Consider the following 23117-nt stretch of genomic DNA (forward strand, 5'->3'; position numbering starts at 1 on the left):
CATGGCACCACCATAATCAACAAAAACTGACATATGACAGAGTGTTGCTTCAAGTACCCTAAAATTTCATCTGAAAGTTGAATATCCTTCACTTTTTTGTGACTGGTGTATGTTATTCAAGGAAAGCTGAGGTTATACAATTCTAAATTATACCAATATTTTTCAGAAAATATACCTCTAAACCTGCGCAAATTTGGTGAACCGTCGTCATCAGGGACATAGCCAGAAATTTTTCAGTGGGTTGGCCACGGTGACAAAACACCTCAGTGAGCGGTGGACATGGGGGTGCGCACGTGCATGCATGCGTCACTCTTTATCATACCATCCACAGTCAGGGTTTTGTGGAATAAAATCCACACATATCCATATCAATGCCCATCACATTTATAATCAAGCAGGAATAAGCCGAAGTAAAAAGCAACGTTTTGCTGCGCTTAATTTACTAGATAATGACATTTGTTTTGCCGTGGCTTTGCTCTCATAGTCTATTTCATGCACTGATTCGCTGCCTGCGGCTGACGCCATTTTGCAGACTGCGATCAATGGCTCATTCATTCAAATCATACCTAAAAAGCACAACGCCACAAAAATCTCTTAATTCTTCATAATTCAAAAAGTTGCTTTTTACTTAGGTTTGTTCCTGCTTGTACAAGTATTATGAGTGTGTGTGCAAAGATGATATTATGTATTATGCATGCATAAATATTATGCATTTTATTTCATAAAATGTGGATTCAAATGCACCGACTGACCGAGACAAGATCTGAGGTGGACCACCGCCTTGGAGGCGCCGGGATGGAGATTTTTGCATAGACCACCTTCATCTGATTGAATGGACTTTCGCATTATTTTAACCAATCTTATATCTATATGTAGCTCTAAATATAGTACAACACCTCGGAAAAAGTGGAACTATGATGCCTTTGTTTTCTTGCTTATATTTATAATACTGACAATAAAAGTAGCGGAAGGCCGAACAAAATAGAGCAGAGCATCAACAAACAACCCTGGGAAAAATCTCCAGAGATTCACATAAACACACACAAACAAACAACGGACACATGTTCCTCCGCAAGGACCTTTTTTTGTTTTTGTTTTAAAAAAAAAAGGTTTATTTTTACCTTTGTCTTTTCATCCTAATATCTCGTCTCTCACCTTCGCATGTGTGTTGAGCAGTTCGAAAAGCGCCATGACCAGCTGCTCCACGCCAATGTGTCCATCCCGATACTCTTCCAAGTAGTACCCCATGGTTTGCCGCTCCGACTCAGTCAGCAGGTGACGCGCTTGCTCTTCTAGCATAGCTCTGGACTGGTTCGCCAGACTAGACAAGGTCACCTGTGATCCGGCCACACCCTTGTAGAAACCAGACTGAAAAGATACGTAAGTCTTACATTAAATCCCACCACAATACTATTAATTTTCTGTCATGTTGAGCAGTTGAGTTGAAATAAAGTAAGGTATTGAATGACTTGGTCTTCTGGACAAACTGGGGGGAACAATGAGAGTAAGACCAAGTAAGTTTCAAGAGGAAGTGGAAGGAAGCAGCAAAAGGGTTTATAAAAAAAAGCAGGGGGATGTGAAGTTAGGATAACGGGTGGAAGTGGGATGAGGAATAAGAATAAAAGAAGGACAGAGAAGGGGATATGAGGGATAGTTTTGAGAGGCGAGGACAGCCAGAGGGGGGTGACAGATGATGAATGGATGAAGTCAGAGGATGGCAGGTAGTTGCTAAACCGCAGTTGATGTTTTTAAAGAGAATGGTGTTGGTTGAAGAAAAAACAGATGACAAAAAGGCTTGGGAGGAAAGAAGGCTAAAACCACAGGGGCTCAGTAGGTAAAGGTGGAGCAGGATGGGGGAGGTTCAACAAAGGCTGGGAACTGATTAGGGTGGACAGAAAAAGTGGAAGGTCATAAATTACTCCCACTTAAAATGAGAAACCCATCATTCGCTCTTCCCAAATGTATTAATTATCATCCCACCTGCTGTGCTTACATCATCCACTGTCATCATGCGATGCTAAAACTAAAGCTTATAGCATGACAGAATGAGTGTTCAGACGTGTGGGCAGAACCCTTTTTTTTTTCCCACTACAGCTTTCATAGCTATCATTGCTGTGCCAACGAGCTTGCTGTCAATCACAAGGGTGATATTTTTCACAAACGGAAACAGATGAGCAGCCTGCCACTTGTCTGTTGTCATTTTAGTGTCAATGTTGAGAGTCAAGTATTTAGTATATAAGGATGGAGAACTGTAGTGTTGCCTCACTATTTGCAAGGATTAGTACAGAGCCCTGCCACAAATAGTGAGGATCAGCAATCGATTGACGCCGACCAAAACAGGTTTGCCTATAGATGCCACAAAATGGGTCCAAAGCGCATTTCATTTCATTTGACAAGGCTGAAACATGACTTGATGAAGTTCCTCTGTTAACTTCAACGGAGTTCATTGGTACCAAGAGGTCACAAGATGGCAAATAGGTTAACTGTGAATAATACAACTTACAAATATGCGGGGAACACTTTAAGGCATCATACTCGGAGATTAACATAATAATTGGACCCTTTCATGAAGCTAAATGAGGAAAGGAAAATAATAGAAACAGCTCCCAAAATGAAGAGCAATTCTACACATGATGCTCTTAAATAATAAGCACATTAAATTGACACTGCTCTAATATGTAGAAATGGTCGGTTATAGTGGAATGCATAGGGAAATCACTAGGGATGTAACGATTCACTGAAGCCCCGATTCGATTTTCATTTTTCATTTGGATTCATTTTTTTTTTTTTTTTTTTTAAGTCGCTACCATGCTTGTCACTGTGGGCTAAGAGTGGTGCTGCAGCCATTCGCAAACATAATACGTGTAATACGTAATTATTTTGCTAGTTGACTAATCACTAACAGTAGTGCTAAATTGCACTTATACTATGAAACCACCTATAATTACAAAAAAATATATTTTTGGAAACATTTTTCACTTTTTTGGGCGCTAATCCTTTTTTTAGAGGAGAGTGTCTCGGAGAGTGAAATCAAATGAGTAAAATTAGTGAAAAGTACTGTGCTAAATAAAACTAAACTAAACACTTGTATTGGTTTGGATTGAACCTTAATCCAAAACGTTTTGTTTTGCTTCTCTAATATGCATAATTCAATCGACACATTCAAAATGTGATATGCACCTGGAATGGAAAAAAAAACAACCTTTAAAGATTAGGAAGATTTTTTTTTTTTTTTTTTAGCAATCTAAATTAGTACATTCTAACAAGTCGGTATGTTATGTTTTTTATTGTTAGGTGTTACCATTAAGGTTTCTGGAAAATAGGTCATGTTGCGTTAATTTGGAGTACTGAGATTTCTGATTCGTAAACGCAACACGGGTGCATAGATGCTACAATATGTTAGTGTAGCACAACAGGACATGCACGGTAGCCTGTGTGTGCTAACAAAAGCTAGCGTTCAGAAACGACTATCCCAATGTGAGAAATGAAGTCGGGCATTAGCCACAACGTGCTTCCTTTATAGATGCTCATTTATCACAGCATTATTAGCTATGAAAGTGTGATTTACATTTTATGAAATGCGCCCAGACTTGGTTGCTAACGCTAACTCGGGAGCCACGACACCGTTACGCACAATGCTTCTGTTTACATCACGGATGAGCCGGATTACCACTACTGCGCATGTGCGTTGCAGAGATGGATGCCGGATGCCGTGGGATATGAGGCTTTTTCAAGAGAAAAACACATGTCCACTATTAAAATTAACTGTCGATGACTTTGATCATTGAAGTTGTCGTGTGAGTAGTCTAATCTTGGCAGCTGTTGTGAATCGATTCTTTTATTATATTTATCAAATTTTTTTTACATCGATGCATATTTTAATTGATATAAAATCGATTTTCGATAAATCGTTACATCCCTAGAAATCACATATCACATTACTTAAGCAAAATTTAATTAGACACCATTTTGGCCTATATTGACATATTGAGTACCGCTCCTACCACACACAATTTGAACTTGATCTAAATTAAACCGTTCCCTGGTCTCTGAATACAAACAACAAAAAAATCTTTAGCCTGGATGGACGCAACAAGGATGAATTCATAGTTCGGCCCAAGGTTTTTTCTGTTGCATTACAATAAATATGACACATCTTTAGGATGGGGGAGCTTTCCTGCAGCATCATGGACAGAAAAGCAATAGTACATTAATGATGTCATGGTAAGACGGGAAATCTATAGCAAAAATGAAGCATGCTTTCCCACTGATCTGCTGTCATCATCCATTTCCAAACACCATGAGAAGCACATTTGCCTGGTTTCCAAAGATCGTTATGATTTCCTGTAATGTATTAGTTAGTATTTTAGTCCTGAAGTTTATTCCTCATTTATGGCATTTTGACATGGTAACTGCAATCCTGAGCCTTCATATGGAATTTCAGAGGCAGCAGTAAGAATTTCCGGTCTTCTTTTCCTTTTTCATTTTCATGCATCATTTATTGGATTAACTCCTGAATACTGAAGAAAACTTCAAAGTGTGAGGTCTTACATTAGTACCAGTCAGAAATACGAGGAAGAATCCGACTCCCATTTACCTCTCTCTGCCTTCTCCTCATCTTCAATCATCAGTCTCTATTAAGGGAAGTGGCTGTTCAATGTCTGGGTAGAGCTAGCAACTCTTTAATGACCAAGGTGAACTCTGGCGATGCCTTTTCTGAATTCTAATCACGACGCTCACCTCCAGAAATTCTGTCTGTAGCGTCCATGCTTCTGTTACTTAACTCAAGGGCGGAAGCGAGTGAACCCTTGGGACCACACAAGGCATGTGAGCAGCCAGCGTGTCTCTCACTGTCTTATTATGGGGCAGATTGGCACTTAAAGGAGCGAATACAATTGGTCACTATTGAACGGCAGTAATGATGCTCCGCTTGGCAGGGCGTTCTAGGCAAGAATACATTTTGCAGTTAACGGATATCCAGAAAGAGTGGTTCATTTGCTGCGCCGCTCCAATCTGCGAGGTCATTCTAAAGTTGGATTCCTCAAATGCCAGCTAAGCTGGCGGTTCCTATTATCGCAGTGAACAACAGTCAACCTCCAATCGATAACAGAGAAAATCCGATAAAGCCAGATCAACACTGACCCAGATAGGACCTGACCTACTACAAGCATAATAGAAGAGTGAGAATGAAGTGTATTTAACCAAGTAAGATGAGACTGTTCCTCATCCTTTTTCAGTACTGAATCATACCGCCAACCTTGCACACACTGTACAAAATTTCCACTGATCGCTAAATATAGCTCACAATCGCTCATCTAATGGCTTTATGCAGAACAACTGGCCAGTAGCTGGCAGAGGTGCCAGGGTGATGAAGCCCACATAATAGTCAGGGACCTTTGCAACACCAAGCAAACATTAAAATGGATGACTAACTTTGCTAGATTGATCTTCTGGAATTTAAAGCAGACCTGCAAATCAATTGGCAAGAGAGTGAAAGACGGGGAACTATTCTCTACAATTAAAAACACATACAGCTAGAATCCTAATAGTTTCCGGAAAAAAAAATTCCCAAAATAGCAATATACTCGCTTTCACGCCATTCGTGTACTTTCTGCTCTGAGACTTCCTACTGCCTTTTAAATGTTGCTTCACTTGTCTTGGATGTGCATTACTGCACTGGAGACAGAGGCCCATATATACTGTATGTATATATATTAGGGGTGTAACGGTACACGTGGGTGTATTAATACGTTTCGGTACGGCATGTTCGGTTCGGTCCACTTACTACCGTGAGCTTACGCACGGGCGCTATTGCATGCGGGAGAGGAGAGTGGGAGAGCCAGAGCTCGAAGGCCCCCCCCGTACACTGCGGAGCAAAAACGTCAAACTTAAATAGCGAGATTTATCATATTGGGAGTTATGGCTGGACTCCATGCGCTACGTTTAGGGTCTGCCCCGGGGGTCTCTTTGGTGGTGGTGCTACCCGTGGCCATGGGCTATCATCCCTCTCAGCGTGGATAAGCTCCCCTTGGGTACTATTTCCTCATATGGTTTCTCTGTGCTTTGCCATGTCGCTTTTTAGGGTTATATGTGTGTGTGTGTGTGTGTGTGTGTGGGTGTGTGTGTGTGTGTGTGAGTGCAAGCGTACTTGTGGATGTCTGTCTTTGCATATATTGTGAGGGAGGGAGGGAAGGCGGGAGCGGGTTCTCTTTTTATGTTGTATTTTGACGTTTTTAATGTACAGCACTTTGAGTTGCATCCTATGTGTGAAAAGTGCTATATAAATAAAATTTGATATGATTTGATATTGTAGCGTCTTCCAGGAACCTAGCTTAATTATCACGTTTTTATTAATCCAAGTACAACTGCTCATGCTCTTATTTCTTCGCTGCTCCACTCGCTTGCCGGACGATGCATTCATGAACCTCGGAAACATCACAACTCAGCAACACGCAAATCCGACCACAACACAGATAACCCAATTCGTTACAATATGCTGTTGAACATTCAAAGATTTCAATGCCTAAAAAGTGTATGTATACAATTTCATAGACTTTTTAAAGTTACTGTATTTTTTTCATTATAAAAATAGTTTTAATGTAGTTAGCTATAATTGTAACTGTTATTTTATGTATTTTTATGTACTGTAATGACAACTTGGCTTTAACACTTGACTACTTAGATGTGTCAGTCATAGGCTGTTGCTGCTGAGTGTTTAAAGATTTCAGTGTCTTAATAATTTACAAAATTAAGAGACCTTTATTGTTAGTGTATTTTTTATTCTGTTGTAATTTCTTAGAACATCACCCGAATGGTTTGCTTTTATTTATTTTTTCGAAAAAAAGTACAGTTTACTTGACGTCTTTTCAAAATAAAAATATTATTTTAAAAATCTGTTTTTTTGTACCGAAAATATACTGAACCGAAGTTTTTAACATATACTGGTCATTGTTTAGAAAATCCGTAGAAACACCTCTCACGTTAAAGATGCAAAGATCCAAGATGTTAAAGCTTTTGTAGAAATTTTGTGAGGGTCCCTGCTAAACAAAAATGTCTAATAAATAGACAGATTTATGATAACACAGGAGGAGCTGTGCATAGTAACTCATGTTTTATTGCCCACAGGGACTGTTCTGATTTAATCACAGTGCAAGCTATAATGTGCCTCCATCAGACAGACTAATGAGAGTGCTTTGAGATTGAACAAGAGTGTGGACCTTGAAGTCACATCCTGTTTGTTGCTCCTTGACAGGCCTCAAACTACCAATATCTCAGTCTTCATCAAGGAAATAGACAGCTGCCGTTTATCAATACAACTTCCTTATTCGTTCATGCATAGAGAATTAAATTATAAGCAGCAGAATCAATTTGTGGCCTGATCAGAATTTTAAGTTAACAATGAATTAACGCACGTAGAGGAATGACCCATCTATATGGCTTTGGTCAGATGACCGCATATCGAACCGTGGTGCATCTTTGCTGTCTGTGATTGGTTACATGATACAAGTCATTTCAAAAAGTGCAGGCACGTGATTAGAGAAAGAGGTATCATTTTTACTAAATTAAGAGATTACAGGTTCAATTAGCTGGTTTCAGAAACTATGGCTACAGCAGCAAAAGTCTTTAATTCAAGCACTTTGAAGCACATCAAAATGAATGGAAAATGATTTTCACCCAGGAGCAGATCAGTGCTTCAGGCGATCCTTTGTGCCCACCGACATTAGACTTTACAACAGCGCTGTAGGCAGAAAAGTGACCACTACCGCTGACGTGAACAGAACAGAACAGAACAGAAACTATGACAACAAATTGTTGTGTTTGGGGTTGCACCGCCTGAACTAACCTAAAGCTATAAGTTTTTTTTTTTTTTTTTTTTTCAAAGTACTTCTCAAGGGACATACTAGAAATCAAACCTTCGTCATTGGATTTGTCATTTTCTCAAATGTAAATTACGGCCTCCATTCCGTCTTGTTTCGAAAAAATGAACCTGAAAATGATAGTACCTTCTTCAGACTTACATTTCACACACTAACAATGTTGACTGTTTCCTCCTTTCTCTCTGCCTTTGTCTAAGCCATAGAAGGGTTTGTTTACTTGTGGTGCAAGATAGGTGGCAAAGGTCATGCCTCATGTACACCAAATACCTCTTCAACTGTAACATGCTCATATCAAACAGCCCGAACTTTTATGGGGACCGGGGGCAGAGCCATTGGTGGGCCTGCCCACCCGGATTGACAGACTGCCCACCCAGTGAGATTCATGAAAAAATGTATACTTTTAATTTTTTTGTAAATTACTATTAACTCATTTACTACCAGACATTTTCAGACCCTCTTGTGCTCAGTGAGAGAAATATTCAGGCCCACCCTGGTTTTTCCAGGCCCACCCATTAGCCATGTTGTGGCTCCGACCCTGGGCCCTACGATTTTGCCCACAAACTTAGTGCTACAAATAGTGTGACGTCAGTGTCGTAAAGCGATGCAAGTGTAGTCATGTGGGTGTGTTGAAATAAAAATAAAGTTCCCATTGGCACACAGTTGTTGTCCACACATTACTGGGCATAACACTAACCATGTTTTTCTTTTCTCTCAGGCTATGTCATACTTACAGAGCCCTTGAAAAGTACATGAAGAAAAAAAAAATCATTAGTCAAAATCTCCAATAAACTTTACGGTTTTACTTCCCGAAGGCGCCAAACGCTCAAAGTGACAAAATGGCTACAATGCCTAAAAATGCAAAACATACCCGACATTGTCATTACTGTGTGTATTAGTGAATAAAGGGTGGATGATGGATAATGTAATACTGGAAGCCATTTAGTGCTGGAGAATTTACATAGTCCTCCACAATGGCCAGTGATCACATTATCCAATAAATGCAGACTGTACAGTATTTCACAGTTCAACAAACTCATTCTTGTCAAGGTTGTCTCAAACTGTCCTTCCATTTCCACTTTTCATGCCCAAAAGGAATTTTAATCCGACAATAGATTCTGAAACAAAACATTTTCACTGTAATTTGTTAGGGAAAAACAACTTTCCAATCCCAATTCATGCGTTATTCATTTATCGGTACGTTGAGTTCCAGTTGTAAACATTGACACGGTTAGTATGTTCATTCAATCATGAACATGTTTTGTCAGTAAAATATGAACATTGAAGGAAAACCTAACTGTGTGTGAAACAGGCCAAGCTGTCTGGCTAATTAAGCACAGAAATGTGGTCAGTAAGCAAACATACAAAAATCTGCAACAGGGCATCATAACTGCAAAAATATGATCACTTCTGCCCAAATTATTGTACATATGTACAGTAAGTTTCATTTTACACCGTGCTACTACAACATGAAGACCACCTACACCATCGATATATCCATCCATCCGCATTCACAATCACACCTAGGGGCAATTTAGAGAGTCCAATCAATTTACCATGCATGTTTTTGGAATGTGGGAGGAAACTGGAGTACCCGGAGAAAACCCACGCAGGCACGGGGAGAACATGCAAACTCCACACAGGGAGGCCGGAGCCGGGATCGAACCTCGACCTCTGAACTGTGAGGCGGACGGGTTAACCAGTCGACCACCGTGCCGCCCACCACCTACACCATCGATACATATTTTTTAAGATGTTCACCACTTGCACAATGTAATGACCTTATTTGGCTATTTGGCACGACTGTACAGTTGTACATTATTACCAATTATGTAATTATATCTTATATTATAATCATAATACATACATTGTACCAATCAAAACTGAGCATTAACATCGTACTTCATCTCATTAGATCTCAAATGTTGTGGCCAATAAATGTATCTTTGTAGAAACCTCATTTGAGGTCTTGTAGCATACAGTTTTTTAATTATCCAAGGCACATTATAAATAGCCCTTTACAGCATTTTTTTTATTGTGTTTTGCTTGTGCTAGTTTGCAAACCACTTGAATTTTTGAAATGGCATTGGCAAGCATTATATTCTGTCAGCATTGTAATGGAATCTTTCATAAGTCGGCTTTATGTACCCACAATTTTTACATAACAAGGCCTCATTTTCTTATGTCTGGATGGATGTTTCTTTAAAATTCATTATGTTTAAGTTGTTGAAGCTGTATATTACTAATGCCATAACGCCATATAACTATCCACGGACATTTTCCTGTTGTACCTGACCACATTGAATACCCTTTTGGAAATCTTCATTTGACTGATAATCACCCTTTTTTCGGTGATATTACTGTCGGTAATTTCCGAAGCCCAAATGGGGTCAGAGTAAAATTAATGACTGAATATTCCTTTGCGACCTATCTGTAATTAATTAGCTTATCGTGTGGTCTGGCCTCAAGGCTATGATTACAGAATGGCGGGACAAGGGACACTCAAAGGGAGGAGCGGGCCAGGCGTGAGGAAGGACATGCGATATGATCACAGATCAGCTGAGAAGAAATTGAAATGAGGATACAGAAAGAAAGCTCAAAATGATAATCAAATCACCCGATTGGGGCACATTCTAAGGGTCGTTCGGCTCATGGAACCTCGCTGTGAATTATCACCTCTCTGTTATCAGCCGGGCCCCACTACTACGCCTCTTCACCTTTTAGAGCCAGCCCATCTGTATGCCGTGTGTCTTGGGTGAACACACTGACACGCATAATTGGAATATGGTGGCACCATTTCCAATATCACCATATTGAGTCAGACACTTGCTCGTCTCATTTAGGATTTTAATCTTGATACCTCGGCACCTCCAAATTGGAACACCATGAAGGTTGTGCAGTTTGGAAAACGACTGCGATTATTTAAAAAAAAATGTTGTAATAGTTGCTCAAAAACCTGAACCATCTACCAATCAAAATTGGTGTGAGGAGGAATGATTGTCTACACATACCCATAACCCATGGCCCTGAATCAGATCATGGATAAATGGATGAACAGCGGTTAATTTAGTGGACGTTGAAGCTTATTTCAGAAATGTAACCAATGAAAAGTAGTGACGTGGCTCGCATTTCCATCTCACCTTTTCTCAAAATACCTTAATATTGTTTTATTGTATTACTACACTGAAACAAATTATTTCAATATTGATTCTAGCGCATTACACTACCTTTGAAATATTACCCTTTTCCCAATCACAATGTACACACTGCTGCTCTATTGGTTACCTGGAACCAGCTTCTTATACAGCTTTGCACTCATTCAAAGATGTCAGAGAGAATACAAATATTGTTTTATAGTGATCATTGTAGTATAATATACTACTATTTCTATATCGACATGCATATTATGCATGTCGATATAGAAATAGTGGTACTCTAAGATACGAGTGACATCATTTAAGATTGTTTTGCTTTGACTTGTGAGCATATACTTGAAATACGAGCACTCACTTCACAATAAGGATCACTTTGAAAAATAGTGAAACATTCATTTAAAAAAAAAAAGACTCAAAGTTTATTGCCACTTCCATTTCAAGTTAACTGTCAAACTAAACATAAAATGAAGAGAAATACACCATGTGTATTCAAACGAACTTTAATACATGGGTCTCAAACTTCCGGCACGGGGTCCATTTGCGACCCGCAGGATGATATTCTGCAGCCCCCAACTTGACATCCAAGTTGAATGTTAGTGCGGCCGTGTCATTGACATGGGCTTTTTTATTTTTTTTTATGGGCTACCATAGCTCAGGCTCATGACAACCTTTGGCGAAGCATAAATCTGAAGTGACACCAATTGGAAGGAAAAGATATCCCGTCACCCACTCCCAGTCATGTCTTTTTCAAAACCTGCCGTGAAGACAAAGGTTTACGACGAGAACAGCCAATTGCAAGAAAAACAGGAGCCGGAATGTTTTTCAGTTTGAGCACAGGGGCACACCGACATGTCTTGAATGCAAAGCGAAAGTTGCGGTGCTCAAGAAGTCAAACGTCGTTAATCATCTTGACATGCTGAGAAGTGTGTGGCCACAGAACAAATTCAACTCATATCTTGAGTTACAGTGTGAAGCGCTTTGAGTACCAAAGTTAGAAAAGCGCTACACAAGTGACAGTCCGTTTGAAGTGAAAGTCTATCGCAACATATTTTTTTCAAGAATGTTAATAAAAAAAAAAAAGTTAAAAAAAAAAAAAAAAGAATATGTTCCATGCAAGCCCAATAGTTAAATCAAGGCATTCTGATAATTATTGCATTTGTGGAATAAGAGTTAATCCACTCGTTTTTGTCCATCTCTGGGGGCGTCCATTTTGTCACTTCTGTCGACTGAAAATGACATCACGACCAATCACGGCTCACCTGTCAGGAGCGCTGTTGTGTGTTTCTCCCTTTAAAGCTGGGAGAACGTATACCGTACGTCATTTTTTTTTTTTTTTAATCCAATTCTCGGTCTCTTAGCCAATGAAATGCATCAGAATATACGTGTGACGATGTCGTGAGTTGACGGAGGATATCCGGAATTTTTTCGAGGAGTAATGTTGGCACAGTCAATCGTGGGCGATTTGATATAAGTCACGGCAGTGATATAGACGACACGCTCGCAGACTTTAAAGCCGTGAAACCATCCAAACGTGATGTATGATTAAGATATATGTTCGTAGACAATGACGACTTCATTGTCTTTGTAAGAGAATACAGCATGGTAATTACCACTCGATTTAAAAAAAAAATAAAAATAGTGCTTCACTTGCATCTTCGATTGAAACAGTAAAGATGAATAAACTCGGGCCTGTGTGAAAGCCATATGTCTAAGCTCTCAAATTCTTTTGGAATTATGTTTCTGCTACAGGGGCTGAGATATTAATTATTTTGTAGGTGGCAAAAATGTCAGGTTTTCAAGGGTGACTCCAAAGATGACCGTAGGTTTTAGAGAGATGAGTCACGAGGGGCTTCAGGCTTTAATGCAGGGGTGCTCACACTTTTTCAGCATGCGAGCTACTTACAAAATGACATGCAAAACATACTCTACCCCAGGGGTGCCCGCGGGTCGGATCTGGCCCACAAACAAGTTTAATCCGGCCCGCGGGCCCCCCGGGGGTAGAGTATGTTTTGCATATTTGTAGTGGGTACATCCTACCCACGACAAAAATGCAAAACATATTTATTTTCAAATCTATTGAGAATTCTTTATTTATAATGTAGGTCTATATTGATGTACCTTGTATAACCGCATGAGCCAATGTTGCATATCCACCCATCCATCCATTATCAATACCGCTTCCACAAGGGTCGGGGGGCATGCTGGAGCCTATCCCAGCTGTCTTTAGGCAGTAGGCGGGGGACACCTTGAATTGGTTGCCAGCCAATCGCAGGGCACACATCCGCACTCACAATCACAATCACACCTAGGGGCAATTTAGAGAGTCCAATCAACTTACCATGCATGTTTTTGGAATGTGGGAGGAAACCGGAGTAAACCCACGCTGGCACGGGGAGAACATGCAAACTCCACACAGGGAGGCCGGAGCCGGGATCGAACCCACGACCTCTGAACTGTGAGGCGCACGTGCTAACCAGTCAACCACCGTGCCGCCTTCAATGTTGCACAACACAACATAACTATTCTTTTATTTTATGTTATTTTGTTTTTTTTTCATGTTATGCTGCCCATTGATTAGATGCGAGACTCCAGTTCCTTTTACAGATGTTTATTGCTCAGCAAAACGCTGTAAAACGCCAACACACCATAGAACTAAAAGATCAGACATATAACAACATATTGTATTTATGACAAAGATAGCTTTACTTAGCGTCAAAGCTAATCACGATAGACAATGCATAATAGTAGTGACCACTTTGGCCTGCTTTCAACCAACGCCAGTCTTCTCCCAGAGATAATCCTTATTGTCAAAAATGTGATGCTTCAACAAACTTGTTATATTAACTTTGTATATTCACTCGGCTTTGGCAAAACAACGAGGAATGACGAGGAAAAAGTAAGCAACACGCATGGGTGAATGCCGCAACGCCAAATTCTTCCGGTATGACATTTTTGAAATAAAGGCATTTTTCAAAATACAGTTGGCAGCCATTAGAAATGTCATGCGATCTACCAATATTAGCTTTGCGATCGACTGGTAGATCGCGATCGACGTATTGATCACCCCTGCTTTAATGGGTTAAGGCACCATTGTGTTGAACAGATGCATAAAACATTCTGGAAAATATTGCAAGGTGGGATTATATACTTTCAAAATGAATGTAATCGAAGAATCGAAACTGCCCATCGGATGTGAAGTGTTGTTTCTTTATATTCCCAAATCAACGCGAATACTTTTTGATGCATCCGATTGAGAGAAACTACTCCGAAATTAAATTGTGATGATGTATCTTTTTTAAGCTTTTTTCACATCAATCGGAGAGAGAACTATTTCATCAATCAGCCACAGTCTATTCATTCAGTCAGCCCCCCCAACCTAGCGACCCCGCTACCCCAGCTCATTTTTATGACAGACTCCAAGGGCAACATTCAGAAATACTGCTTCCCTTGGTGTAGTTATCCAGCTGCACTCATTCATCACTGGATTAATCTAGAGTTTTAAAGTTCGCCATCCTGAGGTCTTGCACTTTGCAGTGAACTCAAAGCGGAATAAGGACTTATCAGTCTTGAAATAGGACACTGATGATTTTCATACAGAATATAGTACATGTCACTGCACTAAGCTTTTAGAGTTCCCTTGGAATGCTTTCAAAGTGTAATGGAAGTCAGCTGCGCGTGTGAGTTTGAGTGCATGAATAAGGTAGTAGTTAGATTAGCCTGAAAGTTAGAACACTTAACGTACTGAGTAAAACACATGATGAGGCAAAATGTTCCTGCCAGCTCTGTTCGTTGTATATTGTATATTTCTGTGAGACAGTCTTGAAAGTAACATAAGTCGCAAAAACGACACAGCATCTTTCATGCCAATTATAGTAAGGATTTAATGAAACGCCTTTTCCAGGAGTAGCTAATAATCTGGAGTATAATATCTCAACTATAAATATTCCAGCTTCACCTGCTACGATGTACTGTTTGTAATGTTTCCTTCCAGCTAGGGGTGGGCGATATGACGATATTAGATCGTTGAGGACTTTAACGTGTTGATGATCTCATAAAGCCGAAAGATCTTTTGATCGTCTACAGGGCACATTCTATACAGTTTAGCTCTATGCCGCTGACGCATACCCGACCAACCAATCACAGCACGCACAGTGCACCGTACGTGACACTCCCCGCCTCCCTGTTTGTTTGAATAGAGGGAAGCTATAGCGGAAAGTCACCACGAGGCAGAGTTGTTCCCGAAAAGAAACTCCACATCGACAGTGTTGATTTGGTTCGGCTTTTCCTCGGAGGAGAAAGCGCAAACCAGTTATTTGCACAGTTTGCAGAGACTCGGTTCGGACGTCAGCACTGACAGCCAAAGCAAACGGGCACATGGTAGCCAGAGGCAGCCGCTAGCTCCAAGCTAACGCAACCCACGGTAACAGTCATTAACAAGAGCACTCCATATGAAAAAACAAGCAAGCAGTGTAAAGAAGTAACTGAGGCAGTGACTTATGACCTTGCTCAAGACACGATTCCCATTAAAACAGTGGAAAACGAGGGCTTTAAAAGACTCTTCAAAGTACTAGACCCATGTTACGAGCTGTGTTTTTATGTTTACGTTATGTTTACATTCACTAAACATTTTGATAAAAATTGGCACTATTCAAATTACAACCTGTTCAGAAAGCTTAGCCGTCTTAAAATGTCTTTTTTTTTAGGGTTTTATATACATTTTAAATATGTTTAACGTGAGGAAAATGGTCCAAAATGTGCAAATTAGTCTAAAAAAAAAAAAAGAATCATGATAAATTCATGATCGTGATTTTATTTTTAACAAAATAGTGATGTGATATTTTTGCCATATCGCCCACCACTACTTCCAACCATATTTGTATTATATTAAGAATGTGAATTAATTTAACATTTACTTAATTTACTAGAGTGCAGAATAAGCTCACGTTGAACTTATGTTTAATGGACTTGCTATAAGACACCCCGCCCACTTATTTTACAGACAAAAGAGTCTCCTGGAAGGCATTTCAAACGGTTCATGCATGAGGCAGGAGGCTCCATTTTGATTTGGTATGTGTAGAAAAGATATAAATGAATAATTAATAGTAATAATAATTGGGATGAACATCAAAAGATCCGAAATTCAATTTATATTGCCAGGTTTTTACTGTAAATCTGGGTCTGATAGAAAATAGCACATTTTGTTTTAACCCATCCACTTTTCATGTGAGCAAAAGTATTGGAACATGTGACTGAAAGAAGTGTTTTGCTGCCCAAGTGAGATGTGGGTTTTGCCTGTGAAGTCTACATTTATACTAGTTAGGGGTACAACCAACATTAAAACCAAAGTGGTGAAGAACAAAGCAATCTTGAAACAGAATTCAGTCAGAGCCATTTCACAACTATTGGCCAAAGCCAACACAACCAGATGAAGAAGGAAACGACTGGAGTATTAATTATTAACGTATGTGAAAGGGGCAGATGAGAGAAAACACAGCAGTGAATCACAGAGAGATGAAAACAAGGCCCCAAAAAACTCAGAGTGACATCAGCAACAATCTCCAGAGGGCACGAGTGAAGATATCACAATCTACAGTTTGCAGAACACTTCATGAATTGCTATGCAGATATGCAATCACTCATTAGCATATTTTCTTATTTTGAAGTCTAAATACAAATGTTTTCAGTCTACAAAAATAAAGTAATCGGCCTCACTGGTGGTATTTCAACTTTTTATCATTTTGTGCAAATACATGCCCAAAATAGCAATATTTGTATTTGGAATTTTGGTATTATATTGTAGGAGTTTATAGAATAGATTATACCTGTTCATTTTACTTAAAGGGGAAATCAACTCAAACATATTTTTTTCAAGAATATGTTCCCAGCAGATCCACTAGTTGAAACACAGCATTCTGATTAATATTATGTTTGTGGAATATGAGTTAATCAGTAAAATCCACTCGTTTTTAGCCATCTCAGGGGGCGGCCATTTTTCTCAATTCTGTCGACTGAATATGACATCAGGCTCAGACCAATCAAAGCTCAGCTTCGGAAAACAGGTCAGCCGTGATTGGTCGTTACCTGAGCCCAGAGCATTTGTGATGTCATTTTCATTCGACAGAAGTGACAAAATGGCCGCCCGAAGAGATGGCTAAAAACGGGTGGATTAACTCTTATTCCACAAACGCAATATTTATCAGAATACCTTGTTTCAACTAGTGGGCCTGCATAGAACATATTCTTGAAAAAAATATGTTTGGGTTGACTTCATCTTTAAACATATATAATACATAACAAAATCAGCGAAATCAGAGAATTTTTTTTCCAAGGCTAAATTTGCTTTTAAATCTGCACTTCAATGTCCTTCACTAGACCTCAAAAGATTAACTGTAATTATGTTTTTTCCTCTTCTTTTCCCCACTTTACCTTTTGGACTGTTGGCATGCATTCCATCACACAAAATATCAGCAAAGTGCATGAAGCCTCAGCATAGTGGCTTTTTTTCCCCACCTTTACTCCAAATGGAGGACCACACTCAACAAAGTGTTGCCAGTTATAGAAAACACTTGATTTCAGTTGCTACTGCTGAGGGTGGCCCAATCAGTTACTAGCTTTAGAGGCCGGGTACGTTTTCACACACTATGAATATATATATTTTTTCACCTCAATAAATACAGTGACTGCATTTTATGTTTACTTGGCATTGGTTGTATTTATCATAAGCATTAATGTGGGAACATTTTTGAAAAAAGTAAGCATTTGAGAAGAGGGCAACTAGTTTTTCATGGCGCTGTACCTACCGGTTATGTAATTGCTTCACTCATTGATACGATGATGTACACTGTTGTGAACGTAAAGAGCTCATTTACAAAGGCATCAACAGCAGCTGCGGGCTCGCTGTCTTGCTCACGTACACATACCTTGACAGGACTAAGGGGGCCATATTAAACCATACCCACATATTAAACATGTTCACTCTAAAGTAGCAACACTGCCATCATTAAGCAAAGCCAAAGACAGACTAGAGCATTAAACACTTCACACTTCTGTACTATCCTATGTACAATATTGTGTTGAGGTTTCACTTTCATAATGACAATGCAAACATATTTTACATTTTCAATCGATAACATAATGAGAAGAATTACCAAGGTGACTTAATCACAAACTGGTAAAAGAAACTCAAACTGGCCTTGCAACATAGATTTGACGGGTGGATAATTTCTTGCAGGGTTGTAATGTGGCACCTCTGAATGCGGGGGTCGTTGATGTATTTACTGAACCCATTAAATAAGACAGTAAAGTGGACAGACAGTGTCCATTCAATTCCTTGATAATGCATCAAACTGTCTTTGGACGAGCGGTAGCACAAATGAAACTACACAGAGGCTTATTCACACACCACAACAAATGCTTTTTTTTTTTTTTTAATCAATGTAGAGCCTTCAGATTAGGTTCCGCATAGAACATACAGATTTGTAGCTGCAATGATGCGACTAGTAGCAGTGCTATATATATCCAACTTGTTTAGCATGTGTCAGCTGAGTGATTATATGTCTTTACAAAACCCAACTTGCATGCCTTTTGGATTACAATGTTCGTATTCATTAAGATGGCGGTACGGTGGTCGACTGGTTAGCACGTCCGCCTCACAGTTCAGAGGTCGTGGGTTCGTTCGATCCCGGCTGCGGCCTCCCTGTGTGGAGTTTGCATGTTCTCCCCGTGCCTGCGTGGGTTTTCTCCGGGTACTCCGGTTTCCTCCCACATTCCAAAAACATGCATGGTAAATTGATTGGACTCTCTGAATTGCCCCTAGGTGTGATTGTGAGTGCGGATGTTTGTCTCTGTGTGCCCTGCGATTGGCTGGCAACCAATGCAGGGTGTCCCCCGCCTACTGCCCGAAGACAGCTGGGATAGGCTCCAGCACGCCCCGCGACCCTTGTGAGGATAAGCGGTATCGATAATGGATGGATATTCATTAAGGTGTACTTAGTCTTAATGAATATACTAACTAAACTTGGAATGAATGTAAAAAAAAAAGTGTTGATTGGAGCCTCCAGAGTCCCAGGCTCCTGAGAGGATTAAATAATGTGGTGTACTGACAAAGGGCATGTACACACAATTGTTCATGAATTTAAAAAAAATCTTCCATATTAGTGTGGTGCAATCCAGTGCATTGTGATGAAACAGAAAAAGGAACTAATTAACAATTACTTTTGTTAATTTAAATACATTTTTTTCATCTTCATTACAAATGATGAATTGGGGAATATTAGCTATTTTAAAATTGCTAAAAATCGTCAGATTTTTTTTTTCTTCAAATTTTTCCTTTTTTTTAAAAAAAAAACACATTACAACATAAGACAAAGACAATGCCATTCAAACATTGCTTCCTGCCCCCCCCCCAAAAAAGTGACTGATTTTTGCCAATTTTTCTCACAATCAAACACTAACCGAAAACTAATTTGATTAATGTCAAATGTTCTGCCTGTAATATTTATTGCTGTAAGTGTTAAGGGACCAAAAAAGTAATTTTATTCATTATGTATTTTTTGTTTATTTTTAATCGTCCAATTAATCGGTTATAGGAATTTCATTATGCCAAATAAAAAAAAATCCACATCGGTTGAGCCTGACTACAAAGTACAATATTTATCAAATTGCCCATGTAGAAGTATTATGATTCGCTGTTTGGCCACATGATACAGCACATCTTAAGTTGTCTGCCTGAATGTGTGGTTAATTACAGCAATGGCTGTTCTGTGTAAAACAGATTGTTTTTAAACCCTCTTTACACCAGCTGTCTGGAACTAATACGTCTCTCTTCCTCTCTAAATATCTCCCACCTCCCTCTTGTACCTTTCCCCCCCCCATCTGTCAAAAAAAGAATATCCATCAGCGACATGGTAATGAGCAGTGAGCTATTTCTCTCACCCCCTCCCCTCTCATCAGCAGCTGTCTCTTCGAACATTCCTTCTTATATTTCTTGACTCCAACATAGCTCTGAACTTAGCTTAAAAGTCAAAGTCAAAGTCAACATTGAAGATAATGGAAGTGCCCAAGAATATGAGAGGGAGAGGGTAGGAGGTGGAGAGAAGTTTTGTTGTAATAAACAATGTAATAGAAAGTAATATTGGCGTTTTTGTTGTTGCAAACACGCTTGATTTAAATTTGCTGTGATAGTGTAGCATGTACATTAATACACCTGAAATAAAACATTGTATAACCAATAAAACGAATAACAGGAAAGTCATTGATTATTTTCAGTTTTTTTTTTTCAATCAAACACCAAATAGGATTTAAATTTTCAATTTTTTTTTGCTTTGCTCCAAAATATAAAAAATGGGCCACAAGACCAAGTCCATTTTTAACATTTAATTGGTCAGGTTTACGTGACTTGGAAATTTGCTAACAAGCATCAGTAAAGCAACGCAAGCACATGCACAGTCGTTTTTGGGGTCGGTGTTCCAAGACAAAAAAAAGGGCACCCGTGTGTACAGTGAAACGAGTTACAAATTTAATTCATTCCATGTGCCTGTATGTAGCCTGAAATGTTCATAAATTGGAGTAATGTTTCCAATTGGAATGAATAGAAATGCAATTAATCTGTTCCAGCCCCCCGTTTGGAGGCGGTTTGGAGTGGACGCAGCTGCTTCTGGCATCTGTAATTTGCTGAATATATTGGAAGAAGGTGCAACTTCCGCCTCGTGAGAACATGCAAAATATTTTGATGTTAAACGTCCATTGCTTAATGAAAGAAAAACTACAATTCAATAAATAACATACCTACTGCTGATAGTATTTTCTGATTAAAATAAAAATATTTTTGGACTTCTTTTTGGCCAACACAATCATTTGTGATTAGACGATACAGAGGTGGAACCTTTGCCTACACAAGCAACAGCTTTCCACCTCACGCCACGGAGGAATACATGTACGTACTTTGTACGTAAATAGAGGTAATTTTTCCTCAAATATTTTGTGCGGAGCCCAAATTGTTCGGAACAGCTTTGTTCGTAACTCAAGGTTCAATATTTTTTATATATATAATTTATTTACTAAGGCTGTCAAAGATAAAGCATTAACTATAGAGATTAATTTAAATTTTATAAAAAAAAAAAAAAAAAAAAAATTAACTCAGTTAACTCAGTTTTATTTACTTCCTGTAGCAGCTAACCTCTGCTCACTGTGCAGCCTAACTTAGAGGAGAGTCACTGTTGCAAAGATGGATTTTTACGTAGTTTTACTTATCCCAAATAATTCGCACACTTTGCACAGCCAAATTCAAATACCATATTAGTTGTACATCTTTGGTGTATCGTTGAACTGTTGTAATTTTACAGGAAAAGAATCGTATTCAAGTATCAAAGAAAGCCATTAGAACAGTCTTTGAATCAAAATATACTTTAAATTTTTTTCCACATTAATTCCAAGATTTTACTCAAGTGAATATCGGTTCCAAGCTTTGTAAAAAATTCCAGTTGAAAAATACGATTAATCGCGATCAATTATGGAAAATTTTAATTAATTAGTTTAACAAATTTAATCACTTGATAGCACTAGGATTTGCCTTATTTTTACAATCAACACAGTAAATGATACAACTAAAAAAAAAGGGCATGAAAGAAAGCTAAAGATGATAGAAAAAGTGTCATGGTTGTATGGTAGAAGACCCAAATGCAGGGAGGCAGGGCATACTGAAGAAAATATTTAATAACAAAAGACCAGCTTAAACAAGTCTTGAAAAATCCAAAACTCAAAGTAGCAAAGAAAGACTAGAGAACAAAAAAACCCAACAACAGGAGAAACCAAAAACATGACAGCGAAAACGATCCAACAAGCACTGAACGAAAACAAGGAATTTAAATACAGGCATACTGACGAGACAACAAAAAACACCTGGACGAGACACACAAGGTAGGAGGGAGCTGATTGGCTAAAACAAGGGCATGGAATGCACACAGGTGGACACAATAATCATTGATGAGACAGACACAAACGCTAAAAAAAACAAACATGACAAAAAGTTTACACCTCCCTGATGAAATGGCTTCTTTTTGTGATGTACAATAATTTGTCCAATACTGTATATGTATGTACATTTTAAACTGTTCTTTTTCACTACTGTACAGCTCAAATGACAAAGATCACATTCAAACTCACTCACTCCACCCTGCTCGAAAGCAAAAAGCAAGTCAAGAAAAGGGGACGATATGTGCAATTCTCTTAAGGACTCAAATAAATGCCTGTCAGATATCCAAACACATGGAATTGATGACAGAGCAACTTAACAGCCCCCTAAAACAAATGAGTTTCAGTTGTGAGGGTCCACTGTACCGTGGATTACTGTGGACAATATGTTGGTCTTTCAGTGCATTTGGAAGTCAAATCTTAACTGCCGGATAATTAAAAAGCACACATCCACCTCCGCAGACATGGTACTCACAGATGTGCACACCTATAGGGTTTTGGAAATCTCACCTTTCCAGCAGCCGAGGCTCCCTGGTCCGCCGAGTAGCTGTGAAAAAAGGCAACGAAGACACATTCAGACACCGGGCAACGAGAGGAGCAGCTGATGGCGCACACAAATGATGGCATTATGATGTAATGATTATTGTGACAAGGCACGTCGTTATATGATAGAGTATCCGCAATTTCATGTTTTTACTTTTTATTCGTACTTCCTATAGTCTAGTCCGGTGTGCTTTGTATTGCCTGATTGCCGATGATGCATTTTATTCCTTTAATAGGGGTGCGCTGAGTAGTCTACCCAGTTTGTACACACTCACGTTGTTTCAGCACCACACATTATTGACTGTGCTGAGTGTTGCCAATCTCGTTTGGGCTGAAGAAAGTGCTGTTTAAAAAAAAAAAAAAAAAAAGGGGGTTGGGGGTTTTAGTTGATGTCCTACATTTCTTCCTGTTACTGTGTTGTTGAAGCAAAAGGACTACTTGCGATTTGACCTCAGTCTACTGATTTTCTTGAACTCCTTTCAGTCTTTCAATCGTCCTTTTTAACTGCTTTTGTTCTATGCGCTGTTCCGTCTGACAGTTCAAATTTCACACCATGGCTGTGTGAAAAGGGAAA

The 23117-nt window shown here is 39.1% G+C and overlaps 1 protein-coding gene across 3 annotated transcripts in view; it reads right to left on the reverse strand.

The window, feature by feature from the left end:
- Positions 1 to 23117, reverse strand: part of whrna (whirlin a) — a 153319-nt gene that overhangs the window by 32365 nt on the left and 97837 nt on the right. For all 3 annotated transcript variants that reach the window (XM_086053739.1, XM_086053738.1, XM_086053740.1), the window contains 2 exons: positions 22511 to 22547; positions 1156 to 1368 (listed from right to left, as the gene is read on the reverse strand). In XM_086053739.1, coding sequence (XP_085909865.1) covers positions 1156 to 1368; positions 22511 to 22547 — 250 coding nt within the window. The remainder of the gene's footprint in view (positions 1 to 1155; positions 1369 to 22510; positions 22548 to 23117) is intronic.

Source organism: Filicampus tigris, chromosome 15 (assembly GCF_054856515.1).
Source record: "Filicampus tigris isolate MCC_2025a chromosome 15, RoL_Ftig_1.0, whole genome shotgun sequence".
NCBI classification, from domain to species: Eukaryota; Metazoa; Chordata; class Actinopteri; order Syngnathiformes; family Syngnathidae; genus Filicampus; species Filicampus tigris.